The sequence below is a fragment of the Kwoniella mangroviensis genome (assembly GCF_000507465.2).
Source record: "Kwoniella mangroviensis CBS 8507 chromosome 1 map unlocalized Ctg01, whole genome shotgun sequence".
In the NCBI taxonomy this organism is placed as follows: Eukaryota; Fungi; Basidiomycota; class Tremellomycetes; order Tremellales; family Cryptococcaceae; genus Kwoniella; species Kwoniella mangrovensis.
In genome coordinates, this window is record NW_027062533.1 from 1,439,628 (window position 1) to 1,457,898 (window position 18,271).

The window sequence follows — 18,271 nt, forward strand, 5'->3', positions numbered from 1 at the left end:
TCAAACTAGAAATCGAGATAATGCCACCAAATCCTATAAACCCATCCAAGCACCACACGATTCACAATAACCAATCACTAGCCCTGGAAATTACGCCAGAAATCCACATCATTTGCTACCTAATCAAGCGAATACCTTGCCTATAGCTTTGATAACTTCCACAAAAGCCATCGCTCCAGGATCAGGAGGCATTTCACCTCTCTCAGCACCCGTACCAGCATAAGCCGCTCTTCCCATCTTAGCCTCCTGTTTAATCGTATTCTCACCACCCTTCACACATTCCTCTACAGCATTCTGTAAATTACCTTGATTGGATAGGGTTTCGGCAAAAGGAATGAGAGAATCCATAACTGTTCGATGTCCTACTCTGGCTGCTGTACGCTGTTGTAAAGTATCCAAAGCTTCTTTCACAACTTTACCAAAGAACTCTTCGTTCACCTTCTCATCGGGATTCGCCTCAGCATGCTTGATTAGAGAAGTTGTGAGACCCGCAAGGAAGATCGAGAAGATCGCTCCGAGTGTGCCACCCATCGAATCGTCGATTACTTGTGTGAGGGTTCGGAAGAGCTCTACGAGATCGCCATTGGATCCTAGACCTTTTGATAGGGCTGATAAAACTCCTTTGGCACCTAGGGCACAGGTCTCTCCGCAATCGCCATCACCGACGATCTGCAGGCAAAAAAACTCAAACGGTCAACCTCTCTTTTCGTTCTCTTTCACTTGTACACGATTTCAAAGATGCAAACTTTGATTCGTTACTCACGGTATCCCATTTAGTCAGTTGAGGTTCAAGGGCTAAGACATTCTCGGCAGCAGTCTTCATAGCTTGTTGAATAGGTTTTGGATCGACTAAGGAACAAGATGAGAAAAAGTTGATCAGCCAATGTTCTGTCAAAACCTGATATGCAATCTGTGGTCATGTGAGGGATATAAGGGATATAACGACTTACCGACCAACTTGGCTCCTCCAGTATAAACCTCCTCTTTTTCCTCTTCCACCTCCGTAAACGCATCTTCCCTCTTCCTGTTCCTCAAACCCTCGGGAAGGGGATACCTCTGAGAAGTTGCGGGCCAAGCGGGTGAGTTGTGAGGTGCATCAAGCAATTCCAAGAGTCTTGAGGTAGATACGAACGAGTTTTCGGCGGCGACATTAGTCAAGTTGAGTAGGGAGAGGGAGATACCGGGCATGTTCATTGAGCCCATAAAGGGGCCTTGGAGTATACGGACGGGGATGATATTTCGGGATTCTAAATAAAGCATCGAAAGGACGATTCAGTCTAGTATTCGTCTTGAATCGTTTTCGATAGCTCAAGGCTGCAGTTCAGGTGTACTTCGTGGATATATAACGAGTAATTAGTAACTCACCAAGTTGTACCAATACTTCATCCACCACCCCACCCATTTCCAACTCGCTCATCGCTCCCATATTGTTCACGAGCAACACCATTTCGTCCCCATCTTTGAACTTCACAAATGATCGTTCGGGATCATCTTGCTTGAGGAGTAAGTCGAGGAGCTTGGTGATTAGTTCTTCAGGACCTGGTTGAGCGATGTTGAATACTCCCTGTCATGGTTTATGTCAGATCACATCAGCTCAATCCTTCAAAGACAAAGTATACGATGAGGAAACTAAGAAGGATTGAGTAGAGGTGACGAAGTGACTTTGATCAGTATAGTTGTACTTGAACCCGACTCACAGTTTCGTTATGCAGCCCTAAACCAATCTCACATCTACCTTCTTCGATGTGCCAATCACCATCACCACTTCTACCCGGTACGTGACAATGGTCTAATGCGACAGCTATCGAAGCGGTATTTGAAGATAATGATCGACCGAGGGGTACCAGTTCGTCAAAAGACATATCGGTTTCTGAACCTGCTCCCATTATTTTGCACACTGTTTTGGGGGAAAAACACAGACACAACTTGATCAATACTCCTGTCACATTTGAGGTCGAGAATAAAATTGAATGAGAGATACTCACCTAAAGTTATACCTGCCAAACATCTTCTACCTAGATATTTCCCTCTTGATCTCGGTACAGATACGTCGTCACCTACAACCACCAACTCTACGTTCTTGACTCCTGCAGATTGTGCCATAAGTCTCGCTAAACCGAAATGAAGGTTATCACCGGTATCTATAGGATACACAAGATGGAGATTCAGCATGACACTTCACCCATGCGGCCTTTGCATATATACACCACAGATATTCTTCCACTTACAATTAGTTATGATCAATATAACACCCTTTTCACTTTCAACCATCTTGATCGCAGCGTTAACCTGCCTCGCACTGGGACTAGCAAATACATCTCCCGCTACACTGGCAGATAACAACCCTTTACCCACAAATCCAACTGTACCGGGTTCGTGGCCTGATCCACCTCCGCAGATCAAAGAGACTTTAGAGGAATCATGATCTGCTCGATAGACTACCTTGAGGGAGGGGATGAGGTTGAGGTAAGGGTTGGAAGCTACTAGACCTCGAAGGGATCTAAATACTAAGGTGGTGTGATCGGGGAAAATGTGTCTATCTGTCATCGTGAAGATGTGCCAGGCGGTGATGGAATTAGGGTGAGTATGAAATCAGTCTTGATGGTTCTGATTCGGAGTATATAAACGAGTGATGTTGATCAGAGATCGCAATTTCAAAAGATACCAACGATGAAGATCAAAAACAGCAATAGCATATCATCATTCCGGTGCTTCAACCGCATATCCACGAGGCGACTTGTTGCTTTGGATTGGTATGCACATGTATGTACTTTCTCGCCTAAGCTATACTCCCCGCTCGTATGCAGCTGCAGGTATGCGTATTCGACAAGTTACCGCATCATATGACGATACCTCCATACGGCAGCCCAAGTCCCAAATCATTCGGCCCCATCCATCACTCGTAATTCTCAGGAACCGAATTAACCGGACCGTGCGTACGTACTCGTAATCTTATCTCTCCGCAATTATTCCTCCGGACCATCTCGAGCCGGAATGATTCTCGAGTGGCAAGGAATCATATGACTACATTCTCGGTCCGATCTTGTTCCCCATGTGTATGTTATGGCTAGAGGCAGTCTCATGATTGTGGAGGTGATATCCAGTCATATGGGTCTGGGCTGTTACCGAAGCAAAGAATGACGAAAGGATCAGATCTCATTTGAGCCAACTCAACGAGCTCCAGTTGTTCGATTATTTCTAATTTTGAAGTAAAAGGATTTCGCAATATTCCAGTATCATTTACATTAGCAATACTCTTGTTGCTGTTCAGTAAGTCAAAGCAGTTCATACGTCTCTTGAATCTCTTTAAAAGCAATACCAACCATATCAGTGAGTGATTTCTCCTCTTTCCAACTCACCTTATACTGACCGTCCAATCTTCTCAGTGTCCCAACCACCGTATACCATAGTCCTAGCATGCGACGACGCAGGACACGACTACAAGTCCACTCTGAAATCACTCCTCGAAGCTGACAAACGAGTCAAGGGAGTGATCGATGTTGGGGTACACAAGAACGAAGAAGGGAAGATAGACAAGACTGCTTATCCCCATGTAGCTGTGGATGCTGCTAGGAAGATTATCAGTGGAGAGGCTGATAGGGGATTGTTGGTCTGCGGAACGGGTTAGTCGATCTCAACTCATTGACCACCACCACATTTCCACCAGGTCTTCTGTCCTTCATCCGTGAATGATCAGATCATGTCATATTTACATTGATATTGTCCATCTCATAGGCATGGGCGTGGCCATCTCTGCAAACAAAGTCCCAGGTATCCGAGCCTCGGTAGCCCACGACAGTTTCTCCGTTGAGCGATTGATCAAATCCAACAACGCTCAGATACTTTGTCTCGGCCAGAGAGTGATAGGTGTAGAAGTGGCCAAGAAATTGGTAGGCGAGTGGTTAGGTCACACGTTCGATCCTGAAAGTGCATCAAATGACAAAGTGAAGACTATACATGATTATGATGGGTTTGAGTACGAGGCTGTACCTGGTGGATGTAGCTAGGCCAATCTGACTTGCTCGGGTCAGTCTGTATTGTACGTACTCTGAAGATGTATCTATGAATTATCGAGATATGAGTCTGTTACACTTACTTGTTAAGGGAGAACACCTGACGAGATTGAGAGACATACTGATGGATCAATGATACAACTCGACCAGACAACACTGGATGAAGAACTTCCTTGGTTGAGAAAAAGAAACGCAACAACGACATCATGAGGCAGCGACACATCGGGTAATCAGTTCATGAGTTAACATGAGATGTAAGATGTATTATAAATGTAAATAATTAACGTAAAATATCGAAAGAGAAAATTTCGATCAACTCCAGCCCAATCTCTCCTTATACCATCAAGGCAGAAGCATCCGACGGTGCACCGGCACTACCCCAATCCCTCCTCCAGCCACCTTCTCCAGCCGTAGGTCTCTGGACCATACTCTCTTGAGGGGTATAGGAGAATCTCGACGTACTAACTTCGCCATCAACGGCTCGTCGATGGAACAAAGAGGTTGATCGGGGTAACATGATATGGTTGAATCGGAAGTCCCAGAATGCAGCGAACGTCTTTCGGTATGCGATCTATAAGGTGATTGAACGGATAATGTCAAACAGTTTATCTGCAAAGTTGATTTGCAGTGATGATGCACTTACAATGGCACAGATGGACCCGGTGATCGCCCCACCAACACAGTCCCACTAGGGTCGCATCGAATCAGCACTCGTACGCAGGTTGTACGTAGAAGATTGAGAGTCACTTACCCAATTGTGAAACTCGTCGATAGTCAAAGAAGCGGCTATCAAACTTGCACCGAGGAGAGGAGCGATAGTGAGGATCATCTTCCAGTAGCTGATCATCTCGATTTAGCATCAGACCTAGTGAGGAGCAGAAGAAGATACTCACGCTGGTCGATGATCGGACATGACTTTGAGTTGAGCATTGAAGTAGAAGAAGAGGTAGACGAAGCCGCTATACAAGGCGACGTTCAGCACAAAGAGGATATAGTACAAATTTACCAACAAGTGGGACTGGATGACTCACGCAAAAGCAGCAGTAGAGTGACCGGACCTATGTTATGATTAGCTCATGAACCTAGACTGGATGAGCTATATTTACTCACATCCAACTTTCGAGCGAATCGTTGATTTCATCTTGATCACTACACAGGTCGCACAATCAGTTACACTTATATCTTCTCGGATGAATGTACAAACCCAGCTCACCCTGTACAGATCGACCTGGTATACATGATCTGTCTAAATCCATCGCCTGATTGGACAAGTTGCGAAACATCGGGTTTGCAGACATCTATTCCGATGTAAGGTGTAAGTAAGACCTATGTTCACCTGTATATCTGGACTCGCCGGGTTATACGTACCGAGGAAATGAGGTCTACAATCATCAAGTGGAAAGTCAGCACCATATTTGTGCAATAGTATAGCAAAGTATGATTTGACCCACCTCAGTCCACCAATCAACCATTTATGAAAGACCTGAAAGACCGCGGCAGTAATTAAACTCTCCAACAAACCCATCGTCGTACCCAAAAAGGCGTTCAGACTTCGAATTCTAATTTGGAACAAGGCGAAGAAAACGAAGGGTACGAAGAACGCTATGAGAGCTGCGGCGTAGATGGGTATAATGTTTCTTCGAAGGGGGTAAGCGAATTCTGGATAGGCAATTGAACCGTCTATATTCTACATATATTAGGTAAATCAGGATCAGCTAGAGGTTTTCTAACGTAGTGCACAATGAGGATAAAGAAACTCACGAATACTGGAAAACTCCTTGCGGGTGCTGGATCAGCTTCATAAACCCCCAAACCGATCGCACCCATCGCTGCCATTGTGATTAGGTCGACGGCATGTAGCCTGATCCAAGTTCCGAACTTGAAATCATGAGTGAATCCACCTTGTCTACTTCGTCCCGTATGGGAAGGATACCCAGCTCCAGTTTCTGTTTGACCCACCACACCTGAGCCTGGAGCGATTGCATTGGGCTGCTTGACAGCATTACGGTTACCGCCAAAGAATGATCGACGAGGTTTCTCCGTCAAGGTGGGTTCGGCAGAAGCTCTTGGCGAGGCCATGGTGGAAGGGTGTTGTGGATGAAGTACTGAATACTATTGAGGAGTTGTACCGAGGAAGAAGGAGGTAATTCCTTCTATGAGGTAAGTACTACTGGGAGCAGTGTACTGGAATTGAGCTGAGTCGAGCTGAGCTTAGGGAGCCAAGTTAACGTTGAAAAGAGAAAGGAAAGAAGAAGAAGCAGGATTGCACTAGGTCTTCCAATGGTAGATATGATGTACAGGAATACTCATACTCAATCAACTCGCTATGACGTCTAGACACATATACTCGCAGTGAATGGATCCAGCCTTTGAGCTATCATCAAGAAACAAAAAAGCTTTGAGTGATGATCTGATCAAATGACGTGAATAAGTTGAATTTGGCAGGTCCAAGCGTACGGTTTTTCACCTAAAACACGCAAGGCACGGGGTGATTATGACGTATTGCAGGTCTAAAGATAGAACAACACCTAATACAAGAATTAATATACTTCATGGTAAAACCATGCAATGGTAAATACCCATAGCGGGCCTGACTGCATTCTTTACATAGCGTATACTGTACGTCTTATGCTTGGATAGGTGAACTGGCAACGGTATGACCGTACAGCATACTGCAATCATGAAATAGCGATGAACAGTAATGCCGGCATGTCCACACTCAGCTTCGTCAAGTAAACTTCCACCTGTTTGGGCAATTGGTATATCCCAGATTGATAAGAGATACATATAAACTGATGAACTACCGAATGACCAGACCAATACATAAAAGCACTTAAGCGAGACCAGCTTCAACGGCATCCTTGAATCTCTGTACGATAGGTACCATACCACCTTGATCCACTACGAAACCAAGTGATAATGGGTATTCATTGTTAAATCGAGCGGGCCATGATGAAACGATTCTTCGGTTAGTTGGGTCATCCTATACATAGTGATCATCATTGGAATCAGCATACGATCCAATAATGCAAGTATGTTTATGTTAGTGACTTACCTTGAAAGTGACCAATTTCAAAGCATCTTTACCAGCTACAGTAGCCAAAGCCTCGAGTTCTTCTCTTACAGTGGTAGTGAAACCAGGTAAGTAGGCACTGTATATACCGTAATAATCAGCAACTATTCCATCCTATCGTATATATGTATATGTATAGGACACAACTTACACTCTGGTATGAGGCAAGAACTTTTCCTTTGGAATATGTTTTGCAATAACAAAGTTCTGTATAGTAATCTCTGGAGAAGCAACCCAAGCAGCCAATTCCAACTCTGGTGAATCCAATCCATTTCCTACTGGGCAAATGGCTTCAACTCCATGTAGGGGTTCTCTGATAATACCACTGATGAATGCCGAGGTAGCCGCGGAAGGTACACCAGGTCGAACGACGATGGTGGGTAATCTGAGGATTCTACCGTCGACAAAACCTCTTCTGGAATATTCATTGACCAATAATTCAGAAGATAATTTACCCATTCCATAGGCTCCTTCGGGAGTAGCGATGGTGTGAATATCGACAACGTGGGGAAGGGGTCCACCGTATACTGCTAAAGAAGAGGTGAAGATGAATTTGATCAATTCACCAGAAGCAGTCTTTCGTTTACGGGCTGCTTCGAGCATGTATCGGATTGAGTCGATGTTTACCTATAGTTTTGTATCAAGCGTTAGCCTTTTGTAACAATGCGAAATCTCGGTAAGGTGAGGTGATGGGGGGATGAATTATTTAGGAAATTTTGACCCACCTTCAAACCCAAATCGAAATTATCTTCACTACCTCTACTCATGATTCCATGGAAACAGTAGACTGTATCGGGTGTACCGAATTCAGTATCATAGAGAGTAGAGATCGATTCGGGGTTTGTCAAATCAGCTTTGAAAGTCAAAGCGTGCTTAGCACCTTTGGGAGCTTTAGGTTCGACGATATCGGCTAAAATCAATTTGACATTGGGTGTTTTGGGGTCGGAAAGAAGTTCAGAGGCGAGCTATCGGATCGGATCAAGGTAAGATGGTTAGCTCGCTCATGGCAACCCAACGCAACCGATGCTGTTGAAGGACTCACGATACCACCTAACCATCCTGCTGCACCGGTAATTAAGACTACGTTGGAAGAAGAAGATCCGTTGGCAGTTGCGTCGACCATTTTGATTAATGACTTATGTTTGTTCTGACTAGGTGAGAAGAGTATAAGAGTTTATTTATTTGTATAGTTGATGGATCTTTATCTGATAGAATATCTTATGTCGCTCTCTTTATATCAAAGAGGTTCTCAAGAGGTATTCTGACCATCTCCTGATCATTCGCATTCGGCTGACAAGTCCGACTGTACAGAGGGCCGTGAGCATTGTCATTACGACATGCGACCGTACGTCAAAGGGACAGGGGAACATGGTAACATCCTCGGAATTATCAACAAGACGAAAGAGATAAAAACAGGACCGACGTCGAGGTATATCTTTCCATTCCGGATAGATAAAATCAAAGAGCTCGTTCCTGAAAGGATCCATGCTATGGGAGAATTGGCGATTTGGCGATTTGGCGGTCCGCTTTTACCGAGGGATATGTCCCACGTGTGTACCATGCATCCTAGCGAGTGAGCTGTTATATCTACGTATTCATGTGTTTACGGGTGCAGCAATCTTGGTCTGCGGCAAGTGTGAGTTGGCTAGAAGAAGGCAGAAGTGGTGAAGATCCATATGGCCATGTTTGATCTTGCATTCGTTTATATCAATTATTCAGTTACATATTTACAAAATGTGAATACTACATGGATGTAATTAGATATACCAGAGGGTAAAAGTGAATTACAACGTTTGTTCAGTAGATCTATCAAATGAATATATAGTTTAGACAAAGCGAATTTCTTTCCACTTCGTACCCTTCGATTCACATATGGCCAAAATCAGCCCAGCAAGAATTCCTTTTACTCCCCATCTAGGTGATGAGCGATCGTTGGATCACTGCATAGTTTCAAAATTTTGATTCGCAGCAGGTAAGAATTTGTCAAAGTAATTCGTCCAGGATTCCCAATCAAATGTACTAACAGGTAAAGAATCCAAAAAGGATGGATCGAAGTTACCGCTGCTGTTATTGTTGTTATCGGGTGGACCTGTATGACCTGGTCCTTGTTGACTGGAATGGTAAGGGTTGACATTGAAATATCCATTCGTCTTGTTATTGTTATGTGGTTCATGAGGTAAATCCTGATGATACTGCGGTGCAGATCCAGGCCCCTGCCCAGGTCCATGTCCACTATACATCTGGTGGTGATGATGATGAGGTTCATTTTGAAATTGCGTGTCATGTTGTTCAGGTTTACCTCCTTGACCACCCGATCCTGGTATTTGGTGAAAATGGTATTCTTGCGATTCGTGAGGTTGAGTAGGATAATCTGGCATAGGATATTGTTGAGCCTACCCAATAAACTCATCAACATAGTTCTCTCCATCAGGGACGTCATGTAACTCACCTGTCTGGTAATATCCATCATTCCTCCACTTAAAGCCATTCCACCTTCATCAGACTGATTGAAATTCATACTGGTATTACCATTAGCTCCATTTTGGTTGATGAGTGGATTGACATTGTAAGTCTCTTTAGGCATAACTTGAAGTACATCCTTTACACTGGCGTCCTTTGCTTGTGATACATCCTGCTGTAGTCCTTCAGGAGCCTGTTGATCTGCTACTACATTCGCCTTGACAATTTGTCCATTATGCGTTTGAACTCGATCATGAGCCTGATCCTGTAGATCCTGAGCTTGCTCGGAATCCATGTCCGATGAGAGTACCACATCTCCCCGGTTGAGTCCACTGAGATGTCGTTCTTTCTCACTTTCAGCTACGAATACTCCACCACCTTTCAGACTTTCGTCCTTTCTGGACTGCAATTTACTAAATGCACCTTGTCTAGGTATGACTCCAGCAGTGGGATTAGCAGGTATCTTAGGTGCCATTCGATTCTCTTGACTATCGGGATCGGTCTTGAGGGCAGCTTCGTATAATAGTGTCATTGTCTCGCAGGTCTTCCGACGAATCGACATTTGATCTATGACGGGCAATAAGATGAGTCGAAAGGTCTCGACCGATGTGTTCAGCTGAAATCAACCTACCAGGTTGTACGGCATGTTCCCACCTCGTTGCTGTTTCCTTTACCAATTTGAGCGTGTTGAGCGCAACGCTATCCCCTCTTCTCGCCCAAGTATGATACTGTATGAGCGCACAACTTGTTGCGGCGTAAGGAAAGATGAAGAGCGTATCGAGGGCATCGTCATTGGCATCTAGCCATTCCAGGGCGGCTCTTGACCAAGCGATCATTTTCGACCAATGCGTAATTTCGACACAGAATGTCAAGTGGGGCGGACAAGAGTAGGTGATGCGCATGAATACTCGCCAGAATAGGAATTGCAGAGCGGTATAGCCTAGATGAAGCAAGCCTGTTCAATAAGAGGACAGATGGATAGTCAACATTCTGTACTCTTTCAAGTATGATAGAATCAAATTCAACTGACCCGCCACATGCGAGCTCTCTTTGCCTTGAAACTGTAGTTCTTGAGGTAACTGTTCTTTCCATTTCTCCATATCGCTAACCAATCCTGCTAATTGCGCATCGGTGGCATGTTTCAACCCTGTAGGTGAGTATATCATCTTCAATACTCTCCCAATGAGGATCGACAATTTGAGATGTTCCGAGAGAGCCATGAAGTCGGGTTCCAGTGGCCATTCAGATGGTTCGGTCGAGCTTGATATGGCGTAGGGCGCCGGTAGGAGGACATCACAATCGAGTAAATCGATCAACAGCGGTATGCCTAATGCTGCCCCATACCTATATACCAAAATGAGTTAGCAGATCCCTCGTGTAGAACATTCAAGAGGGATGATGACCCACCACCTATCCATGATAACGCAAGTTGCCCATACTCTCCTCCTGAGTTCCACGTACGCCAGATCCTGCGCCCCTTGGGCACGCATTGCTGATTCTCGATGTAATCCTAGATCTTGTGCCTACATCATTGTCAGAAACACATAAAAAAGTGCATCTGAGGTTAGATTAACTGACCATGCGGATCGCTGCGCCAGTACGTATTAGGGAAGCGCTTGCAGTGGCAGCTGTAGGTTGAGCATGTAGATCTCCTACTTGGGCCAGCAGAAGCTACCAATGATTCATCAGACACCATATCCCGAATGCTTCAAATCGCTGGTCATTTTGTACTCACTAGAGCTTGTACATTCTCGATTTTAGCGTCACTCAGGACATCATTACTTCTAAGTAACCCATTGATCACCCCTCTCACACCGGCAAATATCTCTCTGGGGAATTGTCTCCTCGTGGCTCCAAGTCCACAAATCGAGTAAAGCATGAGCGGACTTGGAGGGGTTTTAGCTGCGAACTCAGCTCTGGAAATGATGGGGAATAAGGGAGCTACTTCGCTGAAATAAGCGTTGACCAACAAAGACATTGTCTGACCCGATAAGACAGGTTTGTTTAGTCGATTGTGTGCTCGAGTGGGATCGGACGGATCGGCATCTGCATGTAAGGGAGGGGAGGGAGGGGCGTTCACTCTGATCAACCCATTTCCATCTTCCAGTACTTCCCATGAATTATGATGGCGAAGATCAAATGCCTCGGAAGGGATAGTGGGTATGGTCGTTCGGAGCAGAAATGCGATTGACGTAGGACCTGTGCACTGAGAGTTGGCGCCATGCAACTGGGACGATGATGATACGGTGAACTCACCTTCCACCCTTCCACCACCTCTATCATCTGATTTGAGAACTCCACCGCCCATATTCTCATATTCATACGTATCGGGACCACCTGAATTCTGCGTCAACGAACCATTGGGAACGAGACCAGTGGATATTGTTTGCGTGTCCGTCGAAGCAGCTTGGGATTTGTCCGCTATATGACAGTTGGTCAGCCTTTAAGACTCAAGATTTCGGTCTCGGATGATTAATGAGACACACCAGTATGACGTTTCTTCTTGAATCTTGTCTCTGTAATCGGTAAGAAGAAAGTACATTCTAGATTGCTCTGTTTACAATGTGCGCAGATTGGCTGAGAATCCAATCCAGAGGGTTCATCGCCCGATGGCAAGATATCACAACGGATCTTCTTGGTCCGCTAGTGGTCATATCATTCAGCTTTGTTACACGCACAAAGTCCATTTCACTTACACATGCATCACACGCTCTGCCCGTTTTCGTTCTTTTCTCCTTATCCTTATCAGCTTCCGAAGGCGAAGGTGCCGATTGTTCATCAACTTCTGCTGCAGCTTGCGATTTCCTCTTTCTCTTTTGGCCTGATGCTTCCCCAGGCCCGCCCTTTCGTTCCGTCTGCTTTGAAGACCCGCTGTGACCGGCATGGGTGGATTCTGTCTTGGCCGGCGTGGGCTGGGTAGTGACCGAGCTAGTCTTAGGTGAGGGCTGGGTGGATGTTGAGAGTGAGGTCTGTTGAAGCTGAGACTCAGTCGACGTGTTAGCGGATGGAGGGCGTGAGAAAGCTTGATCGTAATATTGTGATTGCTGTAATTGCTCATGTAGCTGTTGCCTGTCAGACGGCTGTGGGGCGGGTGGTCGAGTAGGTGCCCGAGAAGGTGTGGGACCTCCACGGGAAGGGTGTGTAGGTGTTTCGATCTGACCAGGATACCAATTTGGATTATCCTGGGGTTGATAGGACGGTTGGGTTTGTTGTCGACTGTTTGAATTGGAAGGATCCATAGATACATGATTCCAACTAGGTGTCCATCCTGATGCAGGTTCGTTCCCACCATTATACCATGGTGGTAGATTGTTCTTATTCTGATTTGACATGCTGATGTTGGGGTTGTATCTATCTTTATTTATGTGAGGGATGTGACCGGAATGATTCTTCTAGATGGTTACTTTGCTAAAATGACGAATCAAACAAATGGATCCACCTAATAGATCTTAATGCGCCATCAATTACTTTCTCAGTCTGACCATCCCCAGAGGCGTTCGTCTGGCTTCTGTTCGCTTGCGGGATCAGGTTGTTAATCTCCTTTCGTTGTGGGATATAGGATATTCACCAGTGAGATGGGTTGCCAACGAGAGGCGAGAGAAGACGAGTACGAAGACGTAAAATGACCGGCAAATACAGGTGGGATCAGAAGTGGAGGGTATGATGCAAAGGGTTATCAGACCAGAGCTCAGGGACAAAGTACCTGCCTGACCTGATACTGTCGCCGTCACAGTATGAAAATTGAAGATGATGTCAAGTGGTGTATAGATTGTATGGTGATGAGGATGAGGATGAAGGTGAGGGTACAGTAGTCATTGATAGAGGTATGAATGCTGAGCAGGATTCCGAGTGGGACAGGACACTGGAATACACTTGGTTTGCACATACGTACTACCCATATGTCATATATACCAAACCAACCAGGGGCAGGGGCAGGAATATATAGGGAATGACTCATACATGTGGATGCAAATGGATGCCACATTCCAGAGACCACGTGGGAGTAAACAAAAAAAAACAAACGGAGATACCCATCCAACTCCGTCTCTCCACAATGTACACTCACTCATGACATGATCAATCACTCAACCTTGTTCCTCGTCATTCCTTCCTTCCATCCTCCTCACCCATCTTCATCTCGTCCATCTAACACACTTGACGATCGAGATACGACCTGATCAGACGGCAACTCAGTCAGCATGTCAGACAACAAGCAAAAAGTCATCCTTCAAACCTCCGACGATGAGCAATTCACCGTAGAGAAGATCGTCGCTGAGAGATCAGCAATGATCAAGTCAATGATGGAGGGTGGGTTCATCTATAGTCATGTGTCGCAACTTCATCTTCCCACATTGCTTCATACCATCTTCCATCTGGCATCGCGGATGGACTGCCTGGGTCGATGTACCGTATGCTGATGTTGATGCGATGTCAAATCGACGCACAGACCTCGGAGAACAAGAAGGACAAGCTATCCCACTGCCCAACGTGTCTTCCTCGGTCCTCACCAAGATCCTCGAATATTGCGATCATCACAAGAACGAGCCTCTCCCAGCTGCCGACTCGAGCGATGCGGATGACTCGAGAAGAAAGACTAGTGAGATCGGTGAATGGGATGCAAGATGGATGTGAGTGTATGATCAGGAAGCGGAGTGAAAGTGATTAAGAGCTGACACGATCAATCGTTCTCACTCAATAATAGCCAAGTCGACCAAGAGATGCTCTTTGAAATCATCCTCGCTGCCAATTATCTCGATATCAAACCTCTCCTGTAAGCCATCCGTCAGTTTACAACAATTATCAGGCTGATATAATCCAACAGTGATGTCGGTTGTAAGACTGTCGCCAACATGATCAAAGGTAAGACCCCTGAGGAGATTAGAAAACTCTTCAACATCACCAATGAGTGGGTCTCCTTCCTTTTCCATCGTATCATTGAATATATGCTGATGTTGGTCATCTTCCAGCTTCACTCCCGAGGAGGAAGAACAAATCCGAAAAGAGAACGAATGGGCTGAAGAGTAAGTCTTTTCCTGGCATGTGTGTACATTCGTGCTGACATCAATGTACCGCCTCAGCCGATAAATCACCCTCTTCTCTCATGGCCAAGTCAGACTTCCTTCCATTTGTATCATAGCTTTTTCCTCATACCATTTTCCGAGAGTGAGAGTCAGAGAGCAGGGTAGGATATATATATTCGTGTTCGATGAAACCCATTTTTCTTCGCCTCCCCATTCTTCCTTTCATGTAAACAGAATCAAATCCATTTTAAATTTAGAAAGAGCGACGAACCACGTTGACCTTATGAATCATCTATGTGAACCAGAGCATTGTACTGCAAATGAGCATAAGCAAGATGTCTGATATCCCATGAATGAGTTTGCATAGATATAGAATGCAGCGGGATAACGTGATTTTTGGTTGTTCGGAGGGATTACCCGATACATCCCCCACATAACAGCGACTTGTGACTGGATCTGTTGATTTATATCCAACATTGCACATTATACATCATCCATCGTCCTTATCATTGGATCACCAACTACTTACGATGGACCAGTCGAGTATCCACATTATGGACTACGCAAGCAGCAGTAGTAACGCCCAATTCAATTACAATATCGATCAGCTTGAAATAGAACCAGGACAGGAAGCGGGACCCTCGTCACCTCCTTCGTGAGTTTCTAGAGCGTTTCATCTTATTCCGTCGATCCATCTCATCCACGACCCCTCTCCTCCGTCATGCACTGACACGTATATCATGGGGGATGTCACAAGTACGAAGAAGCGTATTCGACGTGAATCATCTTCCGAACCTACCCGAGTACAGCTAGCATGTTTTTACTGTCGGTCCAAGAGGATAAGGTGTAATGGGGTGAAACCGACTTGTGAGGGATGTACGAAAGCTCAAGTCAAGTGTGAATGGCCCACGTCGAGGGCAAAGAAGAGAACGAAGAAGCAGATGGAGGAGGCTAGGGCAAAAGAGAAAATCAGTGGTGAAGGGCTTATAGCAGATGATGTGAGTGCTGCTTCTCCCTCCATCGGATGCGCGAAGGTAAAGCTAATGAACGGTGCACTGTATATGTATAGACTCAACAGGATCCGAGTTTTACAAACTCCTTCACGGCTGATCCGAACGATCTGTGGAACCTTGCCAATAGTACTAGTAATTACCTCTGGCCGACAGATTTCAGCCTGCCCACCAACGGCAACGGCAACAGCAATGGTAATGGCAACTCGTCAATGGGTATAACAGATTTCTCGCAAGCACAGGCTATGCAACCCCCACTAGCATCGGCGATGCTACCTTTGACGTCTAATCCCACTACAATGACCGACTTGGGATTGACATTACCTACCGATTGGTCACCCTCTGCTGATCTCAGATTGGCAAATGCACTAGAGGATCAGATGGCATTTATTAATGGAAATCCGGGGGAGGATAAGGATTTGGAACTGTTTTATTATCGATGTGTAAGTTCTTGTTCCTCCCTGTCATGTAACAACAGGTGCAAACGAGCCAATTCTCATCACTCTGAACTCCCATAGTCCGGTTCAACAGCCATACATCCTGGAGTCAATCGAATATCCCTCAAACTTCAACGTCGTTCTGCTCAATCACCTTTAGCAGCTCCCCAACCAGCTGAAGACGAATCGCCCTCTGCATATGTCACACCTTCCTCCGACTTATTCAACGATCAAGGTATGCCTCATTTGCACGTATTTCAACCGCTACTAGCGCTATTTCTAAAACATAGCTCTCAGCATTTCCCTTCGACAAGCCATCAACGTATGTTAGAGCGTCTTGAGACGGGTACGATGTCCCAGTTTCTTGCATGTTGCATAAGCGCCTTGGGAGCTAGATTCTCTCAGAAAGATCCTACTACGGCTGCTGCGCCATTCATCGCCAAAGCGCAAGAACTGGTCATTCCTCTCTTACATCTACCGACTTACGACGTTGCGACAGGTCTACTTTTCTTGGCGTGGAGCAATTATGGACAAAACAGTGAAAGTGGATTATGGCAATTTTCAGGTATGGCCATTCGGATGGCTATCGATCTGGGTATACATGAAGTATCGGAATTGTACGAATCACCCGCTCATATGGTACGAACGAGATTATTATTTTGGTCAATGTTCGTCACGGATCGAATCATAGCTTTTGCAACTGGTAGACCAGCTTCTATACCTGAAGATATCATCGAAATTCCTTTACCTACCGACGAAGACTTTTTCCCCGATCCAGCTAGAAATTTACCTACTTCACCCGTCGAACCCGTCGAACCAGTCCCTTTCGTCCAGCTAGTCAAACTTATGATAATTTGCGGAAGAATTTCAAATGTGCTCAATGGACGAAGAGGTAAATCGCGAACGCTGGTCAGTTCTGTCGAACCATTACCTGAATTATTGGCAGATCTGAAAATCCGTCTAATTCAATTTTACTCAAATTTACCTGAATCACTGACATGGTCGGCGGATAACTTCAAACATCAACATAATAGAGGACACGGCGGGACGTATCTGTCGTTACATCTTTGGGCAAATGCTGTATTAGCACTGGTGTATCATCCTGAATTGCTAAAGAGCCCAAGTGGGGTTGAGACACCTTTGAACAAGTCGATGGATAGGAATGTAAAATTAAGTCTGGCTTCGTCAAGACAGATTTGCGAATGCATGGTATTTGCAGATCTAGTAGATTCGAAAAGTTACGTAGGTGGTAGTTTCTTATCCTTATATCAGACACCAACATAAGATAAGGATACGTGAACTGACGGACAGATATAACCATAATTACAGACATCAACACCCTACCTCACCCAGCCCCTGTTTGTCGGAGCGTGAGTATATATCTCCGTTGACAACCGATGATCTGACAGACGATGCTTACGGCGAGCTCCATTCAAATAGCATGGCATTCATCTACGAGATGCGCTCTCTATCTATATCATCCTCCGATCCAACATCACAGACCAGCGCGACGGACGTATTAATGCTTTCTATGGCAAAGCAGAATTTCCAAGCTTTGCTGAATGCCATTCAGCGGATGGAAGATTATTGGGCAGGAGCGGGATATGTCGCTCAGATATTAGAGAAGCGTGAGTGATATCATGCTACTTTATCGTGTGAAATGGCCGAAGACTGATCTGGGCATTGTGAGATGTAGGTTCCGGATCGCCAAGGTCGACTTCGAGAAGGGCCAATAAGAAGACTTTCATATCCTTACCTGATACGGGGTTGTTGAAGAGGTTTACAACGGGTGAGTCGAATCGTCATGAGGTCATGATCACCATTACAAGATTCGGTCGATATCTAGCACACTAACCAAATATGTATTTATTTGACAGACCCCGAACATCCATCAAATGTCGCTCCGCATACGGAGACTTCCCTGAGAGAATCTATAGCAAGGAGCGAAAGGGGAAGTTCCTTTTCGGCTTCTGGGCCTAGTGAGTGACATAACCCGTATATGGAGCGATCGATAGAAGCTGATCATTTGCATCCAATCTTACAGCACCACTATGGTTAGCCGACCTGATGTCAGGCTACACCGTGCAAAACATGTCGTTCGCACCTGCCGACACCCTAGATCTGGAAAGACTCCTAGCGTCAAGTGCGGGTTATGGGATAGGTGAGACGAGCGGATCTAGTGGGTTCGGGATGTTAAAGAGGAGTGAGAGTGATGAAACTCCAGGGAGCGCTGGGAAACTGTAGCTGGGGAATGTTG

The 18,271-nt window shown here is 45.4% G+C and overlaps 7 protein-coding genes across 7 annotated transcripts; 3 read left to right on the forward strand and 4 right to left on the reverse strand.

Annotated features, from left to right (window-relative positions):
* Positions 1-123: 123 nt before the first annotated feature.
* On the reverse strand, positions 124-2,547 carry I203_100538 (dihydroxyacetone kinase; the record flags this gene model as incomplete). The annotated part of the gene is made up of 7 exons (XM_019150366.1): positions 124-669; positions 764-849; positions 951-1,247; positions 1,366-1,564; positions 1,698-1,897; positions 1,986-2,141; positions 2,229-2,547. 7 exons carry the CDS (start codon positions 2,545-2,547, stop codon positions 124-126), a joined length of 1,803 nt encoding a protein of 600 aa, XP_019000332.1.
* A 516-nt stretch (positions 2,548-3,063) lies between these two features.
* Positions 3,064-4,007, forward strand: I203_100539 (ribose 5-phosphate isomerase; the record flags this gene model as incomplete). The annotated part of the gene is made up of 3 exons (XM_019150367.1): positions 3,064-3,121; positions 3,387-3,623; positions 3,736-4,007. The coding sequence occupies 3 exons, from the start codon at positions 3,064-3,066 to the stop codon at positions 4,005-4,007; spliced, it is 567 nt and encodes a 188-aa protein (XP_019000333.1).
* A 340-nt stretch (positions 4,008-4,347) lies between these two features.
* Positions 4,348-6,092, reverse strand: I203_100540 (uncharacterized protein; the record flags this gene model as incomplete). The annotated part of the gene is made up of 10 exons (XM_019150368.1): positions 4,348-4,584; positions 4,657-4,701; positions 4,765-4,852; positions 4,907-4,972; positions 5,045-5,071; positions 5,124-5,162; positions 5,227-5,311; positions 5,382-5,395; positions 5,465-5,700; positions 5,775-6,092. The coding sequence occupies 10 exons, from the start codon at positions 6,090-6,092 to the stop codon at positions 4,348-4,350; spliced, it is 1,155 nt and encodes a 384-aa protein (XP_019000334.1).
* Positions 6,093-6,846: 754 nt separating this feature from the next.
* I203_100541 (uncharacterized protein) lies at positions 6,847-8,209 on the reverse strand (the record flags this gene model as incomplete). The annotated part of the gene is made up of 5 exons (XM_019150369.1): positions 6,847-6,996; positions 7,069-7,165; positions 7,238-7,713; positions 7,812-8,051; positions 8,129-8,209. 5 exons carry the CDS (start codon positions 8,207-8,209, stop codon positions 6,847-6,849), a joined length of 1,044 nt encoding a protein of 347 aa, XP_019000335.1.
* An 814-nt stretch (positions 8,210-9,023) lies between these two features.
* On the reverse strand, positions 9,024-12,878 carry I203_100542 (uncharacterized protein; the record flags this gene model as incomplete). Its single annotated transcript, XM_065516676.1, has 10 exons — positions 9,024-9,479; positions 9,536-10,113; positions 10,178-10,501; positions 10,577-10,890; positions 10,954-11,069; positions 11,125-11,217; positions 11,282-11,745; positions 11,803-11,967; positions 12,033-12,189; positions 12,243-12,878. The coding sequence occupies 10 exons, from the start codon at positions 12,876-12,878 to the stop codon at positions 9,024-9,026; spliced, it is 3,303 nt and encodes a 1,100-aa protein (XP_065373494.1).
* Positions 12,879-13,745: 867 nt separating this feature from the next.
* On the forward strand, positions 13,746-14,571 carry I203_100543 (uncharacterized protein; the record flags this gene model as incomplete). Its single annotated transcript, XM_019150371.1, has 5 exons — positions 13,746-13,854; positions 13,994-14,174; positions 14,249-14,317; positions 14,369-14,452; positions 14,514-14,571. 5 exons carry the CDS (start codon positions 13,746-13,748, stop codon positions 14,569-14,571), a joined length of 501 nt encoding a protein of 166 aa, XP_019000337.1.
* A 550-nt stretch (positions 14,572-15,121) lies between these two features.
* Positions 15,122-18,258, forward strand: I203_100544 (uncharacterized protein; the record flags this gene model as incomplete). The annotated part of the gene is made up of 9 exons (XM_019150372.1): positions 15,122-15,222; positions 15,325-15,565; positions 15,637-16,020; positions 16,096-17,256; positions 17,344-17,384; positions 17,455-17,642; positions 17,711-17,803; positions 17,892-17,993; positions 18,059-18,258. The coding sequence occupies 9 exons, from the start codon at positions 15,122-15,124 to the stop codon at positions 18,256-18,258; spliced, it is 2,511 nt and encodes an 836-aa protein (XP_019000338.1).
* Between the last annotated feature and the right edge of the window lie 13 nt (positions 18,259-18,271).